This window comes from Hippocampus bargibanti, linkage group LG02 (assembly GCF_051943395.1).
Source record: "Hippocampus bargibanti isolate YZ-2025 linkage group LG02, ASM5194339v1, whole genome shotgun sequence".
NCBI lineage: Eukaryota > Metazoa > Chordata > Actinopteri > Syngnathiformes > Syngnathidae > Hippocampus > Hippocampus bargibanti.
Genome location: NC_142735.1, coordinates 3,889,582 through 3,912,325, shown reverse-complemented (window position 1 = coordinate 3,912,325; position 22,744 = coordinate 3,889,582). Strand labels below are relative to the sequence as shown.

The 22,744-nt window shown below is 39.7% G+C and overlaps 1 protein-coding gene across 3 annotated transcripts; it reads left to right on the top strand.

The window, feature by feature from the left end:
* Positions 1-322: 322 nt before the first annotated feature.
* Positions 323-22,600, top strand: ganabb (glucosidase II alpha subunit b). Of its 3 annotated transcripts, none has more exons than XM_089021035.1 (25): positions 323-374; positions 1,565-1,666; positions 1,781-1,889; positions 3,475-3,602; positions 4,832-5,011; positions 5,161-5,226; positions 7,129-7,171; positions 9,231-9,306; positions 10,796-10,892; positions 10,998-11,178; positions 11,311-11,431; positions 12,233-12,468; positions 12,846-12,972; positions 13,084-13,163; positions 14,532-14,672; positions 14,844-14,940; positions 15,049-15,150; positions 16,303-16,546; positions 17,916-17,980; positions 18,124-18,200; positions 18,293-18,367; positions 19,429-19,542; positions 19,616-19,725; positions 21,277-21,377; positions 21,459-22,600. In XM_089021035.1, exons 1-25 carry the CDS (start codon positions 355-357, stop codon positions 21,566-21,568), a joined length of 2,802 nt encoding a protein of 933 aa, XP_088877161.1. In that variant the 5' UTR covers positions 323-354; the 3' UTR covers positions 21,569-22,600. The 3 variants fall into 3 exon arrangements, with proteins under 3 accessions (XP_088877161.1, XP_088877170.1, XP_088877152.1); XM_089021026.1 differs by having other exon boundaries at positions 324-374; positions 11,278-11,431; XM_089021044.1 differs by lacking the exon at positions 5,161-5,226 and having other exon boundaries at positions 11,278-11,431.
* The last annotated feature ends 144 nt before the right edge of the window (positions 22,601-22,744 follow it).

The window sequence follows — 22,744 nt, the reverse complement described above, 5'->3', positions numbered from 1 at the left end:
TCCAAAATTGGAGCCTGAGGCTATTGATTTTTGACCAAGGTTAAGCACACCCGTGACAGCAAGTGCCATATTTCAGTTAGTTGACAGAGCACATTTTACAGTCTTTGCTTGGGCACGAGACCTTGTGATGACGTGTCGGTCCTTGACAGTATACCGGCGGCTTCATCAAACTGGGGGAAAACTCGGACACGAATAAAGTAATGAAATGAACGTAAATGTGTATTGTCATTACTTAAACAAGCTTTGTTGGCGTTTCAATGTTTAATTCTCATCCATGACCCCGGTGGATGTTTTGGGCAGTGATAGAAAATCCTTTCATTCGAAGAGGCGGAGTTGACCAGGGGCATTATCAAGATGGCCGCCTTCACTCAAAGGTAACACTAGCGGTAGCGCATTATCGTTGTCACCGTCTTTTATGTGTCCTATTTTACGAAAATGTAGTTTCAAGACGAGTGGAATAGTAGAATGAGGAGTAATAGCACATTTAGTTTCTGTCCATTTACAGATCACGAGGGACAATCCATCGCTTATAGGCGAGAGCCTCGCAATTGAATTAACATCTCGTGCGTCAACCTGCGCCTTTGCTAAGAATCTTGCTAACGAGTCAGCACGACGAAGCAGAGACAACACTTGGAAGACAAAAATCGAAGCCAAGAACCGTCTATCCATTCAATGCTTTGGGGTTGTCTTTGTATCAAATTGGTCTCATACGTGTGATCATTTTGGTAATACTTTCCCAGAAGTTCGAAGATCGGGAGCTAGCTATAGCCATTACTGTAACTCCATTGATAGAATTAAAAGCGTCGAAGCGTTCTTGAATTGTTTGTGGTTTATAAAGTGTTGCGTTCATTGTGGCGGTAAAGGGGGCTATGTTTGAATTTGGTTTTGTTTTAAAATGCGAAGTTGATTTGATGTGGTCAAATCGTCGAGAAGGATTATGTTCACTATCATTCCAACATTCACATCCGGTGTAGTATGTTGTATTGATATTAAATTATTCATAGACTTTGAAAAAAAAAACATAAACAAGTACATGTGATTGAATATGTGGTGGTTTCAGATCTAGAAATATGTACTTGGGAGTGAATTCATAAAAGAAAAGTACATGTATTTATTCTTCGAACTGCTTTGCTTAGCCTCACTATGAGGGAGGGGGGGGGGGAGTCAGGGAGAGAAAAGGTCAGAGAGTCCAGTGCTTAGTGCATCAACCTTGCAGTGCAGAGATACCAGGTTCAATTCCACCTCCCTGTGTGGAGTTTGCATGTTTGGGGAGGTGACGTGCTCTCCCCACCTGTGTGGTTTTTCTGCTGTTTCCTCCTACCTTCCAATGGCTGATTGAACACTCAAAATTGACTCATGATTGTTCGTTTCTGTGAGCTCTGTGATGAGCTGGCAACTGATTCAGGGTGTCCCCCGTCTACTCCCCGAAGACAGTCGGGATAGGCTCCAGGACCCACTGCGGATAAAGCAGACCGGAAAATCTGTCTTGCTTGCTCTTGCTTCTTGATCAATTTCAGCGCTGAATCCATCTGGTGCTTTTTTTTTATCTCCATTCCCTTTGTAGGATGGGACCTATCTTGACACTATGGTTTGCCGCGTGTCTCAGTGGAGTACTGACTGTGGAGAGAGACAACTTCAAATCTTGTGACCAGAGTGCCTTCTGCAAGTGAGTTCAACAATATAATAGAATTATGAAAGCACAGTATATACTGACTGACAGTTAAATACACGTCGCTCCTTTTGAGTAAGACATTTGTACCTTGTTTTTTACTTTTAATAGACGTCAGCGAGCGCTGAACCCTGGTCAGTCGCCTTATCGAGCCCTACTAGAAACCATGGAGCTCACAAACAGTAGGCTCACCCTTCAGCTCAAGAATGACAAGAATAAGGTAAAGCGCTCACAGTACAGCAACACAGTCAAGACATTGTAGCCAGGCCATTACACGAGCCACACATGCTAGGAAACAATGCCCTTGTGATAAAATAACGCAGTCATGTTTTCATTTACCAATATGAGCTGTAACTTCATTGAGAGTTTGCATGAGTCTATTGACAGCTTGAAACTCATCAGTCAAGGCTCAAAGTAGCATGAAATGTAATACTCACATTGACTTATTCTCTCAAACAAGCGTCTCATAAAGTTAAGTCACTCAGTCCTGAATCAGATTCCAAAAATAATACAGACGAATTCAATCTGTAATTCATGAAAGAACATGTAAACTTGGACTGCACTTTTTGAGCGCTGAACGTATGGATGACTAAAATGAGAATAAATAAAGCTGGATATAAAGCGCTATATAAATCAATATGTATTGTATTGTATCTCAAATCTACACAACTAAAATAATACAATCTTTGAAAGGACTGTTTTTTTGCATCTCCAATGTGATTGAAGTGATTGTTGCCATATCTGCTAACCCTTATGTAATAACATTAATAATAATAATAATAATAATAATAATAATAATAATAATAATAATTATACATTTCATTTATAAGCGCCTATCAAAACTCACGGCCACTTTTCAATCGCAGGATAAGTTTTTCTGTGGGTGAGCAGCGGCAGCCACACGCGCCAGCGTTTACTCAACCTAGAAGTAACTCAAATACAGGGTGACCCAAAAAGATGCGTACCCATGAAAATTTCAATTGTGTCTTTGATTAAAAAGCTATTTATTTCAAATTACAAGCACACATTATTCAGTTTATGGAAGACCATCCACCAGACTTTCAGCTATTTCTGTCAATTTTTAGTCAATTTATGGCTTTCCCAAGATGTGTTCCAAATGTCCACCATTTTATTGCAAGCAAACCTGTATTTGCCTGACAAAGTTGTCAATCACTTTTACACACTCCTCTTTCGGGAGAAAACATTGCTGCAGTGACAGACTCAGTAGGACGCATCTTTTTGGGTCACCCTTTCGAAAGAGGAGTGTGTAAAAGTGAAAAATTGACAGAAATAGCTGAAACTCTGGTGAATGGTCTTCCATAAACTGAATAATGTGTGGTTGTAATTTGAAATAAATAGCTTTTTACTCGAAGCCACAATTGAAATTTTCATGGGTACGCATCTTTTTGGGTCACCCTGTAGATAGAAAGCTAGCTAGCTAATAGAAAGCCGGTTGTAATTTGAAATAAATAGCTTTTTACTCGAAGCCACAATTGAAATTTTCATGGGTACGCATCTTTTTGGGTCACCCTGTAGATAGAAAAATAGCTAGCTAATAGATAGCCAGCTAGCTAGCTAGTAGATAGCTAATAGATTACCAGCTTGGTAGCCAGCCAGATGGCTAATAGGGAGCCGGCTAGGTAGCTAGCTAGATAGCATTTTTCTAGCATAGTTTTTATTTTTAGATGAATAAAAGTACAACAGGTCAGATTGTGTTGTTCTTCGTTGCCAAATGGAACCACATTAATCAGAATGCATTACACATACAGTATAGCATTCAAATCTCCTCTCTTGCTGGCTTGTAGGTGCGTCTTCTCCTGGAGCTCTATCGTCTCCAAGGAAACATAACAAGGGTGAAGATTAATGAGCTGAAGCCGCTCAAGCCTCGTTTTGAGGTCCCGGATGTGCTCATCAGAGAGCCGCCTACAGAGCCGTAAGTGTCTCATGGGTCGCTATCTCTTATGATTAGTGGGAGCTTTTGGCATGGAGGTGTCGCAGCGTTCTTAAATTTAAAGGACAACCGACGTCACTTTTTTGTTTTTTAACTGACATCAGAAAAATGTTTGATAGCATCTAAAATACCCAAAACACGCAGTATGATATTTTTAGTGAAATGCAAAACACCAATAAAAATGACTTAGTATCCAAAATCTGCAAAAAATTATGCTGCGAATTGGGCATTTTCAGAAAGTCCCGCCCCCAGTTCGTGACGTCACACCAAGACGTCTTGCATTGCTTTTAGAATACAAACAATGGCTTCAGATTCGGAGAATATATATATTGCAAATTTCCCCATTGCGGGACGAATAAAGGTATTCTGATTCTGATTCTGATTCTGAATATGCTTTCTTGTTACACATCCAGTTATGAATATGATTCAAATAGTTCTGAAGAGGAAAGCATACATGTTTGCAATCGATTAAACAATTCATTCCATGCCATTTTGAGGCAACATTGAGGGGAGAGGTCGCAACGAAAAAAAGAGGCACAAAATGGCGACCTCCAGTGGCCACCTTCGCTTCCACTGGCCTATTAAATTCCTTATATGGAGCTTGGACTCCCTCTTCTGGCGGCTTTTGGGTGCAACACGGTTCTCAGACCAAACATGTACAGCAAAATACATTGACGTGATGGAAGGACGCTATAATGTGTCTTTTTTACGGTCAGGGGGGGCGGTCCTTTCATGACGTCACGTACGGACTCGTCACCAACTCAAAAACAAGACTTCCTGAATATTCAGAGCGAGTCTTAAAACGTAAAATATAGCTATATCCGGTGGAATCTTTTTAAAATACGCTCAGTAGAAGTCATTTGAAGCCATTTTCCAAATTATGGACACAACTTGTCCGGAGACATTGGTTGTCCTTTAAATGCTCAATATATAAATACAGTAAAGTCTCGTTATATCGATATCGGTTATATCGATAGTACTGCTTATTCCGATACTATTTCTATGAACGCAAGGAGAAAATTTACATGCCGCAGGATCGGATATATCGATAGTCTGGTTATATCGATATTTTTTCCGACTCCCGAGAATATCGATATAACGAGACTTTACTGTATTTCAATTCCGCTTGTGAATTGTGGTTTCATGATCCCAGCCAAATTCTCTCCACTGGATGCCTGCATTCTCTTACCGTTCTCTTTTTTCCCCCCCAGTCTGTCTCTCTTGTCTCAGGATGAAAATGGAGTGGTTCTGTCCCTGGGGGCGGAGTCTCAAAGGGTCATTGTCAGTGCATTGCCCTTCCGATTGGACATTATGGAGGGGCGAGACGTGCTGCTCTCGCTAAACTCGCGTGGCCTTTTGGCGTTTGAACATTTAAGGATACGCAAGGACACGTGAGAGACCACGCTTACACGCACATTATTTTTACAAATGCCTGCCCTCATTTTGTTAATCACACAGATTCTTCAATCACTGCTTTTGATTACTTTCATTTTTATTGAATTGTCTGACTCGGTTTATCCTCTTCTCCTTATCGCCCTAGTTTCTTCTATTTAATAACTAGCACATTGGCTAGTGTGTGGAATAATGTCAAGAGTGTTTTCTCTAGGTAAAGAAAATACTGTGTATCATATTCCTTGTACTAACCTGTAAATAGTAACATACTCATGGTCTCTTGAAAGAAAAGTCAAATTTGACCCCTCAGATAAATGAGGTGAATGGGAAAGTTTGGACAATGGTGATGGGTGGTGTTTATGTGGCAGAGTACAATGCATTTGGCCGATGATGGAATTTGCTTCAAAATGTAATCCTTTCCCTCTTAGCATAGGTGATATTATTTAAGACCTATATAACGTGATCTTTTTTTACATCTTGTCAGACGCATTTATAATCCAGGTAACATCTGAGTAACGACCGGCGCGATTCATGACCACCCCTACTTACGACTATGACATCAAGACCGGTTTTAAAAATTGTGTTTTATTTTTTATTCGATGCCTGGCACCGCAACGCGCAAGCAGCCGGCAACGTGTACCACAATTTTGGCCAGCCAGCATGTCACACACTCGCACAGCAATCTACTGCGTGACTACACTCAGTAGTTATACGGTGCAGATACCGTCTCGGCAACATCTCCTGTAGTACTGTACACTACTTTTATCCTTCGGCGTCCGCCTCAGTCCGAGCGTGTGTGTTGGTCGACCTTTTCTGGGCATTAGCAGGGAGAGCGATTTTTTTAACAGCTGTATTCTTTACTTGTAAGTGTTTTCTTTAACCCACTACATAAAATATAAATCAATAATATGAAATATGATGATAAAAATGAGAGTAAAAGGTAAATATAAAATGTATAAATGAACTGTACTGTGAACAGTTTTGTATACATTACAGGTACAGTTATATAGTAATAAAATTCGATAATATGAAATATAAAATGATAGAAATGACAATAAAAGTTATAAAATTCAGAAATGAACTGTAAACAGTTTGGTATATGAGTATTAAACAGAAAACGTAGCTTAAAAACAACAGATTGACATCGTATACTATCCTGTCGTGTAAATGTCACATCAGCCATTTTGAATGGATTTCGACTTACGACCGTTTGACTTATGACCATTTTGTTGGAACCGAACCCGGTCGTAACTCAGATATTACCTGTATTATGGCAGAACCTCACTCGTGGCAAGAGGGTTACACAGTTAAGTTGATGCCGCCCCCATCTTGTTTGGTGCCTGATGTTATGGAAAAGCAAAGGAAAGCAGTGAGATGTGGTGCATTGGGCCAAGTGGAATGGTGTGTTAGTGGGGCTTTTAGTGGCTAATGGAATAGCGGCAATAGTGTGCTGACTTGGCTCCTAACCCACAGCATCTGCATCCCCTTTTGATGTGTAAATTATCTTACAAATCATCTGTTGCTTGGATACTTCCAGCAGCACATCAAGATGAATTTAGACGAGGCTTAATTTCCCACATTGAGTAGATATACATGTACAGTGACGTGAAATAGTATTTCCCCACAACAAATTAATGAATAACTAGTTTCAAAATCTGAAGTCAAGAATAATGACTGTCATTGTGGTTGACATACAGCAATTTGAAAATTTGCTTCCGGATTTAGCAGGCATCATAGCACGTTACATGCTTCATTTGCTTTCACAGGCTGAATAAAATGATGTGGCGGGCCAGATTTGGCCCCCGGGCCTTGACTTTGACACCTATGATTTGGAGTTTGTATTTCCTTGGGTTGTCTTAGTGTGATATTGAATACACGGCACTGTAATACTGTACATATCAGGAAGAATCCTCACGGTTTTCTGAAGACCTTTTACTATATGAGCACTCTTTTTGACTTGCTGTACACTGTCATCCTCTGTGATTTGACCCATTTTCCCCAACTTAATTACACCGTTATGTAAATCTTCAGAACAATGTCCTTTTCCAAAGTGACATGCTTCTCTTTTTTTTGTCATATCCCTTTCTATACTGTTGGATCTTGTACCATGGAGCAGACATGCGGATCAAGAGACTGAGGAGGCAAATTTGGAAGATGAGGTCATACACACAAATCCAGCCATCTCTATGGGTTTTTCCATGCTAAACCTCCTAGTCAATATACTTAAGCAGATTTTGATTTAAAGTGAAATTTGGTTTCCTTGTTGATAGTAATGATTCAATGTCAAATTTTAGGTCAAACAGAGCAGGGGTTTAGGAGGCCGAACTTTAACAATTTTGGCAAAAGGGGTTTACTGGGTCTATCTTCACAACATGGTGTTTGTTTGCACGATTATTGCATATTTTAGAATCTATACCGTTTGGCCCATAATTCATTAGTGTACATATACAGTAAAGTCTCGTTATATCGATATTCAAGGGAGTCCGAAAAAATATCGATATAACCGGGACTATCGATATATCCGACCCTGTTTGCATGTAATTTTCTCCGTGCGTGCATAGAAATAGTATCGATATAACCGGGACTATCGATATATCCAATATCGATATAACGAGACTTTACTGTATATGACATTTTTCATCGAATAGAATATCTTAAGGTGACCCGTCGGTCCAGTGGTTAGCACGCCAACCTCACAATGCAGAGGTCATGGGTTCAATCTTTGCATGTTCCTCCTGGCTCTACGTGGGTTTTCTCCGAGTACTCCGGTTTCATCCAACAGTCAAAAAAACATGCATGTCAGGCTGATTGAACACTCGAAATTGTCCCAAAGTGTGAGTAATCTCTTACATATGACAAACAAAAGTTTCAGAAATGTATTTTTTTGGGTCGAGCTGCAATAGGGAGTCAAAGTACCCATCCATGTATTTTTATGCAATATTGATTGAGTGAAATTATGTTAAGGATACTTGGACTCTTAATTGTTTCTCAACGATTTACACATTTGAAATCTTTGTTTTGCACCAGCGTTGGTCATGTTTCGCAGGTTTGGAATCCTTTTTTATGAAATCTGTTAAACCCCTGGTTTGTGAAGATTGAGCCATTAGATCAGGGGTCGGGAACCTTTTTGACTAAGAGAGCCATAAAAGTAAAATATTTAGAAATGTTTTTCAGTAAGAGCCACACGCGCACACACACACACACACACACACACACGCATGCAAAGACGCACGCACGCGTGTCCACTTTTCATGCACGCAAAAAATGTCATATATCAATAGAATCGATATTTTTTCATTTGAATATTATAAACGAGACTTTACTATATTTAAAATAACTGCGATAGTACTCACCATTAACATGAATGGTTTTCCATTCCTCATGATTGGTAAAAATCCAGCCAAACGATCGGAATGAAAGTCAACTTGCCGGTCCATAGGCGAAGTTACTGCTAGCTAGCCTGCACACGGCTCATTAGCTTCCACACTTGCTATCTGCAATATACTTCTCAGAGAAGTATATTGATGCTAACGTTAACATGGGGCTTGTTAAAATGTCACCTACAATCGACTATTTCATCGATTGTATTGTTTCATTGCAAATCAGAACATTTTATCTCCTCAAAGGCGAATGCTCCGGTGCATTCAAGCTGAAGTGTACTCGTCGGGCTCATTTAAAGGGGCGTTTACCTGTTTCAACATGACGGCCAGTATCATCCAATCAAAATCGCGCTCTCCGCCAACCTCAGTCAGTGTCATCCAATCAAAATTGCGCTTTCCGCTAGCTGCAGCCCCAACAGGAAATGAACGGTGAAAAAAACGAGAATATGTATTTAGTTTTATCAGCGAGCCATATGCATTCATCAAAAGAGCCATATATGGCTCACGAGCCATAGGTTCCCGACCAGTGCATTAGACCGCCTGACCCAGGTCCTGACATATGGTAAAAGGGATCAAAGGAAAGAGGTTGCCTCCCTTTTTGCCGAAAATGTCAAAATTGGGCCGGTTGTCACTCTTAAACTCCGGCTCCTTTTGACCTCAAATTTTAGATTCAGAGTTGCATCATCATTTTAAACAAGAGTTTAATTAAAATCTAGATTATCTTTCGATTGTTATAATTTTTAAAAACTAATTTAGCATGGAATGACCCATCCTGCAATTTTATCTGGGGGGGAAAAATCTGAATAAGATGGTACTTGTTTTTCCTCTCACCTTACAGGCTATGATGGACGAAAAGGTTGAAGAGGGCATGTGGGAAGAAACGTTTAAATCTTTTACAGACACCAAACCAAATGGTAAGTGTCAAATTGTTGTAGTGAGTCAGAGCACCATACCGATATACACACTCACACACAAATGTCGCTAGAGTTAAAAAAAAAAAAGATCAAATTGCAAATTAAAATTGGATGTAGCCACAAGTGTACACAAGGCAGTACCTGATTATGCTGGTCCCAATACTGGATAAATACAGAGAGAGTGTTGTGTCAGGAAGGGCATCCAATGTAAAATTGTAGCCAAAACAAACATACGAATCAAATTAAAAACACGTTTTTCACTAACATAATGCAATCAAAAGAAGTGTTTAAATAAAGATGGCTAACTGAAACCAAATGAACTGCATTTTGTGTTGATAAATGCAACTAAAATGAACTACAATTATGATGAAAATGTCCTTTGGTTTATTTGGATTTTTTTTGGGTGGGGGGTGGGTATTACTGTCAGGCTGTATAGGGAAGAAAGGACAAACAGTCAATGGGCCATTGAAGTTTATCACATAATGCTGATTGTGACCCTTTTGTTATCTTACACTCAACAAACACCATTAAAGGACAACCAATGTCACTTTTTGTTTCTTAACTGACATCAGAAAAACGTTTTATAGCATCTAAGATACCCAAAACACGCAGTATATTTTTATTCAAATGCAAAACAACAATAAAAATGACTTAGTGTCCAAAATCTGCAAAAAATTGAGCTGCGAATTTGGCATTTTCAGAAAGTCCCGCCCCCAGTTCGTGACATCACGCCAAGACGTCTTGCATTTTTGGAGAATCAAAACAATGGCTTCAGATTCAGATATATGCTTTCTTGTTACACCTCCAGATATGAATATGATTCAGATAGTTCGACATGTTCATACATGTTTGTAATGGATTAAAGAATTTTTTCCATGCCATTTTGAGGCAACATTGGGGAGAAACGGATCACCAGAAAAGAGGCAGAAAATGGCGACCTCCTGTGGCCACTTCTGTTTCCACAGGCTGATGAATTCCTTATATGGAGCTTGGACACCCTCTTCTGGCAGCTTTTGGGTGCAACACAAGGTTTTCAGACCAAACAGCAAAATACATTGACGTGATGGAAGGACTGCTACAATGTGTCTTTTTTTTCGGTGTGGGGCGTTCCTTTAGTGACGTCACGTACGGACTCGTCACAAACTCAAAAACAATATTCAGTGCGAGTCTTAAAACGTAAAATATAGCTATATGCGGTGGAATCTTTTTAAATTACGCTCAGTAGAAGTCATTTGAAGCCATTTTACAAATTATGGACACAACTTGTCCGGAGACGTCGGTTGTCCTTTAAAATAACACTACAATTAATAAAAAACTAAAAGAGGCAACACACATGCTTGAAAAAGTAGTTGAGACAAATTCAATTCTAAAAAAAAATCTAAATGAAATAAAAAGTAACCCTAGTAAGTTAAACTTTATAGTTGACCCTCTTAAATATTTCTTCTTTCAATGTTGTATTTATTTATTTTATTCTGCAATCATATTACAGGTCCAACTGCTGTCGGTCTAGATTTTTCATTGCCCGGGGTGGAGCACGTCTACGGCATTCCAGAACATGCAGACAGCCTCCGACTTAAAACCACAAGGTGATGAGTTGAAAACAAAATCTATCTGAATATGTAATTGGCTTTGCTTATTCAGTACTGGAATTCCTGTGGGGGCTAAATATATTTTGTTTCTCCACTTCTCAGTAATGGAGATCCATACCGGCTCTATAATTTGGATGTCTTTCAATATGAGCTGGAAATTCCTATGGCACTTTATGGTTCCGTACCTGTTATGTTGGCACACAACACACAGCGGACAACAGGAATGTTTTGGCTCAATGCTGCTGAAACCTGGGTTGACATTAGCTCCAATACTGCAGGGAAGGTTTGTACTGGAGGTTTTTCTTAACTCAATTTACTGGTTGGTGAATGTTGATGAACTCGTTGCCAATTTAGCCAGATTCGTTCATTTGGTTTTCTTCAGACTGTATTTGGAAAAATGCTGGATTACGTGCAGGGCTCCAGTGAGACCCCGCAGACTGATGTGCATTGGTTCTCTGAAAGCGGCATCATTGACGTCTTTTTAATGCTTGGGCCATCACCAAAAGATGTCTTCTCGCAATACGCTTCCCTGACAGGTACTGTAAAATGATGTCAACAGGGATGCATCTGGGCCGCACCCTTGCGCCATTTTCGCATTTTGACAGCCACTGGTGGAATTTCGTAACTCCACTGCGCTAGCACCGGCGCACGACTATTACGATTGCCGCATATTGTTACATGATCTGTGCCATACTTCTGTAACAATAGCTAAAGAAACAAATGTAGTTAAATAGCAATTGAAAACTGATCATTTTCCTTCAGAGGTTTTAACTCTCGTTGTGATCTGCCAGAAACTCCCAAAAGAGATAATCGATTATTCCCATGGTGCATTTCAATATTTACATCGACAGTCGCAATATGGAGCGAGAAAACAGGAGTAAAACTCTTAAAGACTTTAAAACAAGCAGCAAACAAACATATTTTCATTTTTTTAAGAAACAACAGAGGGTAGTGACAATTCCTTTCAGCAAACTGCTGCTAATGATTCGAATTTAGTGGTTGATGATTTTAGAGCTGTTGCAGCACGTTGGAAATCTTAAAAGCAAAGAAATTTGTTAAAGTAGACATCGTAGAAATAGATTTTACTCAAATGTTTTTTTATTTGTAATTTAGAAATATCATTCTCCAATGAATGAATTTTGGTTTATGTCAATCAGTTTTGTATACTTCAACAATCTAGTTGAATCAGGCCCATCCATTTTAGAATTTGCCCCCCTTTTCAGACACAAGGGGGCCACCTAGCCCCCTTTTTAAATTTCCCAGATGCATCCTTGCTGTATCAATCATGTTTTAATCCATTTTCACTTGAATCCTCAATATGTTGTAACTTTGGTCAGGCACCCAGGCCTTGCCTCCTCTCGCCGCCCTGGCCTACCACCAATGCCGCTGGAACTACAACGATCAGGAAGACGTAGAGTCAGTGGATGCTGGCTTTGACGAGCATGATATTCCTTATGATTTCATCTGGCTGGATATTGAGCACACAGATGGAAAACGCTACTTTACCTGGGACACCAACAAGTTTCCCACACCCAAGGAAATGCTTCAGGGTCTCATGGATAAGAAACGCAAGGTATGGGTAATTGGCTCGACAAGGCAATCGGAACTCTTATTGGAGTATATTAGATATTAGTGATTTCCCCCATTCACCCTCATTTCAAGCTCAAATAACTCCAGACCGATATAATTTAGGAATTAACACTTTTTTTCTGATGAAAACAAAGAGTCTAAGGTTTCTAATGCTGTATTAAATGTTTATGTAGGCCTAAAACTCAATATTCTGTGCTCCCTGGAATTCAAGTGACAATGCCAAGAACCCTGGCACTGGAGTGGACATATTTTTGCACGTCTGGCAGCGAAAGAGTTAAAAAGACTGCAATCATCTCAATGCATCGTACAGTGATTTTGCTCAACATTTAACAATCATTTCCCTCTTTTTTTGTGTAATAGATGGTAACCATTGTAGACCCCCATATCAAGGTGGACAGCAGCTACAAGATCCACAATGAAATCAAGTCTAAAGGTTTCTACACAAAGAATAAAGATGGCGGTGACTATGAAGGCTGGTGTTGGCCTGGTAAGACACAATAATGAAATTGAATGAAAATTGGCTGCGGTACACAAGATATTTGGTGATGAATCTTGCCAATTAACCATGCCCTGTTTTGACTCAAATGACTGTGCTTAGGCAGTGCCGGTTATCCAGATTTTACACGTGAAGACATGAGGGCTTGGTGGGCTAGCATGTTTGCCTACGACCAGTATGAGGTAAGACCCATGGCCGTGACCTCGCTGTAGGCAAATTGTAACAGGGGTGTCTTGACAGTAAAATGAGCCCAATTTATTACATGGCATAAAGCTCAAGTACCAATGACTATGTTTGCCTAAATGTGTATATGTTTATAACACTGACATAGATGTGATTCATTAGTCTGTAAATAAAATTTAGCAATATGTTAGCAATAAGCGTAAGGCTGAACAATTAACCGAACTCTGAAAGGACAGCCGACACCATTTTTTTGTTTCCTAACTGACATCAGAAAAACATTTTATAGCATCTAAAATACCCAAAACATGCAGGCTGATATTTTTAGTCAAATGCAAAACACCAATAAAAATGATTTAAAGTGTCCCAAAACTGCCACAAAATGAGCTCGGAACTGGCCAGATTCAGAAAGTCCTGCTCCCTTGTTCGTGACGTCACTATTGGTCACACACTGCCTTGCTCCAGAATCAAAACAATGGCTTCAGAGAGTTCAGATTAGGAGAAGATGCTTTCTTGTTACTCATCCAGCTATGAATATGATTCAAATAGTTCTGAAGAGGAAAGCTGATGGAGAATAAGAAGTTATCATGTTTAAAAGTGGCGTGCTTAGCTGGCCAACTAAACAATAGGCCCACAGTCAAGGCGCAGATGGCCACAGTAAATCAGAGTGAAACAGACATAGTCCAGTTAAACTGTTATTTTCATTTAGAACATCTGGCCTTGGTAATTATTTATCAGTTCATGGAAAACAACCAATTAAAGGACAATGTTTCATTGTTTACAGCTGTTGGTGCTCAGAACGTCCAGAGGCGTGGCATTATAATCAAGAAAACTATGTTTTATTAATGTATCATTTTAATCTGCATGTACTCTCAATAAATAGCTTGGCAGAGAAACGCAGAATTCAGACGTATGTCATTGATGACTGCATTTCCTGCCGGCAGTAGGGACAATCTTTCTGGTTCCGAGTCTCTGTCCAGAGTGTCTATTATATCTCTGACAAAAGCATCCTTGATGAATGACGTGGCCAAAAATCCTGAAAAACAATCTACATTCAGTCCTCATGACGCAACAAAACACAGAGTGACAAAACAAAACACAAAAATAACACAAAACAACAACAACAAAATAAATGCATGTGAGAGCACTTGCCAACGGCTGCCTACTCGGGCGCCATCTTGGACTCTGGCGTATATATTTTATTCTTCATTATCTGTTGAACTGCTACCACTAGTTGTGATGTGAAATAACAAAGTATACAGATAGTAGTTGTAGTAAATGAGTCAAGTTACCATTATACATTTAATAATAAAGGTTGCGTAGGTCAAGTATTTTGATGAGTGGGTTTACTGAGGCGCTGTTCTCTGCAGGGCACGATGGAGAATTTATATACATGGAATGACATGAATGAACCTTCAGTATTCAATGGGCCAGAGATCACCATGCACAAAGACTCAAAGCACGGAGAGTGGGAGCACCGTGACCTGCACAACCTTTATGGCTTTTACGTGGTGAGCATCATTGTTTGCATAATTGACTTCCAAATAAGACTTATCAAACATTAGCTTAGCAAAATTATCACTTTAAAGCTTATCGAATATTAATTGAGCAAGATCATCACTTGTGATTGAAGATTTGCAGGTGACGTTTTTAATCTTGACTGTTTGAATATTTTGTTGCAGCACAAGGCCACAGCGGAGGGCCTGATCTACAGATCAGGAGGGGTCGAAAGACCTTTTGTCTTGACTCGCGCCTTCTTCGCTGGGTCACAGCGCTACGGTAAGTCTTCATTTGTTTTCATTGCCCTTAACTAAATCGTCTATGACTGTTTCCGGAGGCAACAGGAGTCAGTGCTTGTGTGCTTCAATGTTGTTTATGCATCTGTAGGTGCTGTGTGGACTGGAGATAATGCTGCTGAGTGGGGCCATCTAAAAATCTCCATCCCGATGTGTCTGAGTATGGGTCTGGTGGGAATCGCTTTTTGCGGTGGTAAGTGCCTCCGTCTCAGGCAACCGACACCATTTTTTTGTTTCCTAACTGATATCAGATAAACGTTTTATAGTATCTAAAATACCCAAAACACGCAGGTTGATATATTTAGTCAAATGCAAAACACCAAAAAAAGTGACTGAAAGTGTCCCAAAACTACTTCAAAATGACCCCGGAGATGCCGAGTTTCAGAAGGTCCCGCCCCCTTGTTCGTGACATCACGCCAGGATGTCTTGCCTTGCTCTAAATCAAAACAATGGCTTCAGATTCTGAGAAGATGCTTTCTTGTTACTCATCCAGTTATGAATATGATTCAAATAGTTCTGAAGAGGTAATCATAAATGTTTGCGATCGAATGAAGAAGTCTCCCGCTCAATTCGAGGGTCAAGACTCCAATGTAGCGTCCCAGAAAATGCACAAGATGGCGCCCAAGCTCCATTGGAAATGGGCAGATTTGTCTGATAGGAATTTGTGTCAACTAGTATCAAATACAGTAAAGTCTCGTTATATTGATATCGGATATATCGATAGTCCCGGTTATATCGATACTATTTCTATGCACGCACGGAGAAAATTACATGCAAACAGGGTCGGATATATCGATAGTCCCGGTTATATCGATATTTTTTCGGACTCCCTTGAATATCGATATAACGAGACTTTACTGTAGTATTTTTGGTGCAACACACAACGATTCACCATCGTATTTGTTTTCCTTCTAATTTCGCCATCAACACAAAGTTTTCAGACCAAACAAAGTACCGCAAAATGCATTGTGTGTCGCTTTCTTGGTCAGGGGTGTTCCAAACATGACGTCAGGCATCGTCATCAACTCGAATAGAAGACTTCCTGAATATTCAGCGCGAGTCTTAAAACGTAAAATATAGCTGTATGCCGTGGAATCTTTGTAAAATACGCTCGGTAGAAGTCATTTGAAGTGATTTTATAAATTATGGATGTCCGGATGCGTCGGTTGTCCTTGAAATGGAATAATGTTACCTGAAGTGGAAGTAAATGAAGCCACAATGTGAGTGAAAAAAAATGAACTTGGACACACACAACATTATTATTAACTTGTATGATGACTTTGGATTGGATTTGCCTTTATTAGTCTCGCAGTCTCACTTATCTTTGCTCATCTTGTCCCTATAGCTGATGTTGGCGGGTTCTTCAAGTCTCCCAGCTCAGAGCTGTTGGTGCGTTGGTACCAGACAGGAGCCTACCAGCCCTTCTTCAGGGCCCACGCCCACCTGGACACCACCCGTCGTGAGCCGTGGCTTTTCGGCCCAGAGAACACCGCTCTGATTCGAGACGCTGTGCGCCAGCGCTATAGCCTCCTGCCGTATTGGTACCAGCAGTTCTACCACACCTATCAGACTGGGTATCCAGTCATGAGGTGAGCATTTAGTACGGTTTTAAATACTCATACACTACCTGATTACATTTTAATTTATCATCATGGCTTAGTTTGGGTATTGCGTTAGGCATATACTTTTTGAACATCTCTTCTTCAAAATACATACCTGCCAACTACTCCGGTTTTGCCGTAATGAGTACGGTTTTCATTATCCCATTCCGGGTTACGGTATATTAATGAAAATTACAATTTCCAATAAAAACAACAAGTGGAAAATCTCCAAAATAGTAAATACCCAACATGGGATACAAAACATACAAAACATGGGATCGATAAGGCTCATACCTAAATTTACAACAGGCGATCGGCACAATACTAGCTGTTAGCTTCCTTTAGGTGAATAGCGCATGCTATGGTCATTCCTGGAATCGAGAGTCAAAAGTTAGCATTATTTTTATCATTGTCACGTAATTTCATCTCCCGGAGAAAAGGTGACAAAAAGTGTGATATGTAAAATAAAACTAGTCGTTTCATGGGGAATACTCCCAAGCATTTCCAGGAGTTATACTTCGCTCAATAAAAGGGGAAAATGATGCGAACCGCAGTGCGTGTCAGCAAGATTTTTCTATTGGACATGGAGGAATCAGCGACAGACTTTATTTTGTAAATAGTGAGATATTTTATTCAATGACCAAATGTGGTTCAATAAGGACTCAGGTTCGGTATATACTGCTTAAAAAGTGATCAAAACAATTCCTTCAAAATAAACATATTTGAGCTTATCAATACTGTAACATTTGTCTTTAATATCATTAGATAGCTTCATTTTGTGGATCTTAGCTGATATCAAAATCAATTTATCGTGGTCAGTTTGACTCCCTCTGCTGGCGGCTTTTGGGTATAAGACATGGTTAAAAAAACAGTACAGCAAAATACATTGACGTGATGGAAAGACGCTACAATGCGTCTTTTTTACGGTGAGGAGGCGGTCCTTTTCTGACGTCACGTACGGACTCGTCACCAACTCAAAAACAAGACTTCCTGAATGTTCAGCGCGAGTCTTAAAACGTAAAATATATCTATATGCGGTGGAATCTTATTAAAATACGCCCAGTAGAAGTCATGTGAAGCCATTTTACAAATTATGGACACAACTTGTCCGGAGACGTCGGTTGTCCTTTAAACCTCGTTTTAAGTAGCTATAATGTTAAAAATCGTTTGTCTTGGACCGATGTCATGCGGCCTGTGGAACCTGGCATAATACTGGACTTTTATGGTTTCAGAAGTTGGCAGGTATGCAAATAGCTGCATCGAGCATGCAGCTCTCTGCTGTGTAGCCAAACGACAATGGGACCCGTAGTGTGAGATGACTCTTGACATTCTCGCTTTTTTTTTTTTTTTTTTACAGGCCACTCTGGGTGGAATATCCTCAGGACCCTGCTACTTATAGCCTGGACGATGAATTCTTGATTGGTGAGACCAAATGGCAAAACTTAATTTTAAAAACATTAAAATAAGTCAGTATCTTTCACCCGGTTGTCCTAATATTGACCCCAAATCAGTCAATCTTTCTGGATTCTTATAAAATTAGCTGTATCATACCTAATTTACTGCAGGCAGAGACTTGTTGGTGCACCCTGTCACTGAAGAAGGAGCCACCGGTGTAACGGCTTACCTGCCAGGAAAAGAAGAGGTACGAGAGCGTTTTTAGCCTGCAAGCACTTCCTGTCAACTTGGTTAGTACCCGTGATGTAAATAGTCTTACCTGCAGCATGTGCTCGTCAGGTTTGGTTTGATGTCCACACCTTCCAGAAGCACAACGGCGGCCAAAACCTTTACATTCCTGTTACTATGAGCTCTGTAAGTCACTCACACACACACACACACACACACTTATACTTCATAAACGTTGTCCGTGACTGCTTCTTAAATCATTCACAAATTTATTTGGGTATTGAAAATATGATGTAGAGCGCCATTCCCAAATTGGTTTGGGTTTAGTTTTTTTTCTTTTTTGGGGTGCTGATAAAGCGCTGGCCATGGCCTCTGGCAATGTTTTTCCCTTCCACAAGGGGGTATTATTTCCCTTTTTTTCCATGTTAGCGCTTTGTTCCAGCTTCAGCTGTTGTTCAATCGCTAAATAGACCAATACGTATGTAATGTAGTGTGTAGTTTGGACAGTTGCCCTCATTTCAAGCTCGTATAACTCCAGACCCATATAATTTAGTGTCAGAGATGTTCGGTCGGACACTGTGAACAAAGGCTCAAACACAGAAAGATTGTCTTTTACTGCCGGCAGGGGACGCAGCCATACTATTTATTGAGAGCATATGCAAATTGAAGTGATACATTCGTAAAACATAGTCTTCTTGATTTGAATACCATGCCCCTGGGCGTCCCAAGCACCAATAACTATAAAACAACAGAACATAGACATTTTCATTGGTTGTTATTTCTATGAACCAATAGATTTGTAACACGGCTAATAACCTCTTCCTGTGAAGTTGACCAAGTCCTAAACTAGTCTAAGGCCAGATCTCCTACATGAAGATGATTATTTTTAACAGGCTGTGTCTGTTCAACTCAGATTGACCACAGATTTTCTGTGCTTCTATTGTGGGCCTTGTGTTTGGCAGCATGAAACTTTTAAATATGATTACTTCTTTTCTGTCAATTCTCTCTCGTTTAGGAAGTAACTTTTTTCTGATGAAAGAGGAAAGTCTACGGTTTCTTACGCTGCATTAAATGTTTATGGCATCCTAAAACTCAATATTCTGTGGGTCCTGGAATTGAAGTGACAATGATAAAATCCCTGGCACTGGAGTGGACACATTTTTGCACGTCTGGCAGTGAATGAGTTAAAAAGTCTGCATTTTGTTCCTCCATCACAAGTTCCCGACAGTTTTCTGTCTTCACATCAGATTCCGGTATTCCAGCGTGGTGGCTCCATTATTCCCAGAAAGCTTCGCGTACGTCGATCTTCCACCTGTATGGAGAACGACCCATACACCTTGTATGTGGCTCTTAGCAATCAGGTACGTCAAATCATTGACACCACGCCAAACGGGTTGCCATTTTGTATTCAAATAAGTGTCTCGGTTTTCCCAGAGAGCGGCAGAGGGTGAACTCTACATTGATGATGGACACACTTTCAACTTTGAGAAGAGCGAGTTCATTCATAGGAGGCTGTCATTTGCCAACAACAACCTCTCCTCTGTGTGAGTGTCACTAGTGGAAAAACAGCAACATATTAGAAGACTATAAACTTGCTGTTAGTTTTGAAAAATATGGCAATTTCTCGCAATTTCCGGGGTCATTTTGAAGGAGTTTTGGGACACTAACTTATTTTTATTGGTGTTTTGCATTTAACTAAAAATATTACCCTGTGTTTTTCAAAGTCAGCTTTATTGTCAAATGTGCTAATATGCATGACATACAGCACAGATGAAATTACTGTCCTCTCGGACCCAGCATGCAAGGCACTTATAATGACTTTAACAAACATAATAAACATGAAAACGCCAATTTGCTGGGAGAGGGGAGGCGACTTTTGGGTATTTTAGATGCGATAAAACGGTTTTCTGATGTCAGTTAGGAAACAAAAAAATGTTGTCGGTTGTCCTTTAAATTGACAATATAATGATGAATACATATTGAAGAATGAAGTGTGACAAATGGTGAAACTCTTACATAAACTTTACAACGAACAAATGCAATATTTGAAACATGGCAAAAAATGAAACTGATAACAATTTTGCCATAGTGGTAGCCCACCCAAAAAAGGGACTTTATTTTCACAAATACAGTTGAATTTCAGTGATGAAATTCTTGGTTTTGTGGTTATTAAATTGCTAAAATTGCTTAGCTTTTTTTCCAGACTTTTTTCTCATTTGTCATTCTTATCCCTGTACAGTGCGTCTATTGATAACCGACTGATATTACTTGAATTTGCAAATTGTGAAAAAGCTTTGGAACACTGCTGAATGTAAATATTATTTTAAAGGACAACCGATGTCACTTTTTTGTTTTTTAACTGACATCAGAAAAACTTTTATAGCATCTAAAATACTCAAAACACGTAGAGTGATATTTTTAGTCAAATGCAAAACACCAATAAAAATGACAGTGTCCAAAATCTGCAAAAAAATTGAGCTGCGAATTGGCCATTTTCAGAAAGTCCCGCCCCCAGTTCATGACGTCACGCCAAGACGGATTTTGATAATATGCTTTCTTGTTACACATCCAGTTATGAATATGATTCAAATAGTTATGAAGAGGAAAGCTTACATGTTTGCAATCGATTAAAAAATTTATTTGTGCCATTTTGAGGCAACATTGGGGAGAAATCTCTCACACAAAAAAAGAGGCACAAAATCGCGACCCCCTGTGGCCACCTCCGTTTCCACAGGCTGATAAATTCCTTATATGGAGCTTGGACACCCTCTTCTGGCCTTTTGGCGGCTTTTGGGTGCAACACGAGGTCCCCAGACCAAACAAGTACAGCAAAATACATTGACGTGATGGAAGGACCGCGAGAATGCGTCTTTTTTACGGTCCTTTAGTGACGTCACGTGCGGACTCGTCACCAACTCAAAAACAAGACTTTCGGAGTATTCAGCGCGATTCTTAAAACGTAAAATATAGCTATATGCGGTTGAATCTTTGTAAAATACGCTCAGTAGAAGTCATTTAAAACCATTTTACAAATTATGGACACAACTTGTCCGGAGACGTCGGTTGTCCTTTAAATAATTTATCATGGCCGACAGAAACCTTGCTCCAGAGGCTCATTTCTCTACCCACTCCACCATTGAACGCATCGTCATGCTGGGGGCCACTAAGCCCACCAAGGCAACCCTGAAGACAGCCGGTGAGTCCTTATCTTTCATTTTCATATGCTATTAGCATCCGTTTTGTTTGGTCACTTTGATTTTCGTTGTGCCTTTCATAGATGGTCGGACGAGCCAGCTTGATTTTGACTTTGATGCCTCCATGTCGGTCTTGACGCTTCGTAAACCTGGTGTGAACGCTGGCACTGACTGGACTGTGATGCTACATTAACCGTGGAGATAGCAGATGAGTAGCAGCAGGTGGGAAAAAGTGACTGAAGAGAAATAAGCAACAGGATTCCCCACTGTGTGAATTAGAACAAAAGTGTAACACATCCAAAGACATTTACACGTACACTCACACACATATTTCACTTCCATTTGTCAAGTGTCCGCATGCACCGCACACTGTTATCTGAAGTGAAAGTCCATACGGCTACGGTGCCCTCTTTTTTTGTGTAATATTGTATAAATGATAACCTCTGATGTTAATAACGAACAGGTAAATTCATACTCTATTAAGCCTTTGGAGTCTAGTCAATTGTTAAAGAAAATGGTCCGCCTGCTGATGTGTTAAAAACATTTTTTTTTTTCGTCCAATATGTAATTTAGATTTTTTTAGGTTTTACAATATGAAGACAATTAATCCTGCTTGTTACCTTTTCAGTTTACAGTTAGCATTCTTCAGACTTTTCATACATGATTGAAATATGAAGTTATGTACATGGAAGTAATTTTATTTGCTATAGTAAGGGAGCATTTCAATCTTATGATGCACAAAAAGTTGGTCGTTTAAACAATGCACTTCTTGGTGATAGGAATAATTTTCGCTGCTGAACCACTGCCCTGTTCGGGTCATCATGTTGAAGTTGTCTTTATTTTTTTGTTGACTATTTTTAATGTGCTTGTAACAACATGATTGTGAAGTTCCATCTTGAATCTAACATTTCCAGATTTTATGTCTCAATTATCTTAATTGTAATTTGAAAGATACACACATTTTTGTTTCCAAATCCACCCCAGAAAGAATGTTGTGTCCCCATGTCAGCTGCAGTGCACAAAACTAAATGATCATTAAGTTTGATTTTTGTCCTGTTCTTTCAAACGGTGTCAATCAGATTTTGTATTGTTTTTATAATTGTAAAATGTTTCTGCAATGTTCAGGGATTCAACTTGATACAGTGGAAGTGAAGCAACAGACTCGCTGTCTGATATTCTTTAAAAATGTGACCAAGTGAAAATAAAATGACCAATTGTGATAGAAGACCATCATTGTTTGGTTATGTATCTGATCGAGCCCCAAACTCCGGGCCGTGGATTGGTACTGGAGAAAGAACTCATAACTTTCATTACTTCTGTTTTATTTATTTCGGAATCAATTTTATTCATTTTGGAATCTAAAATATGT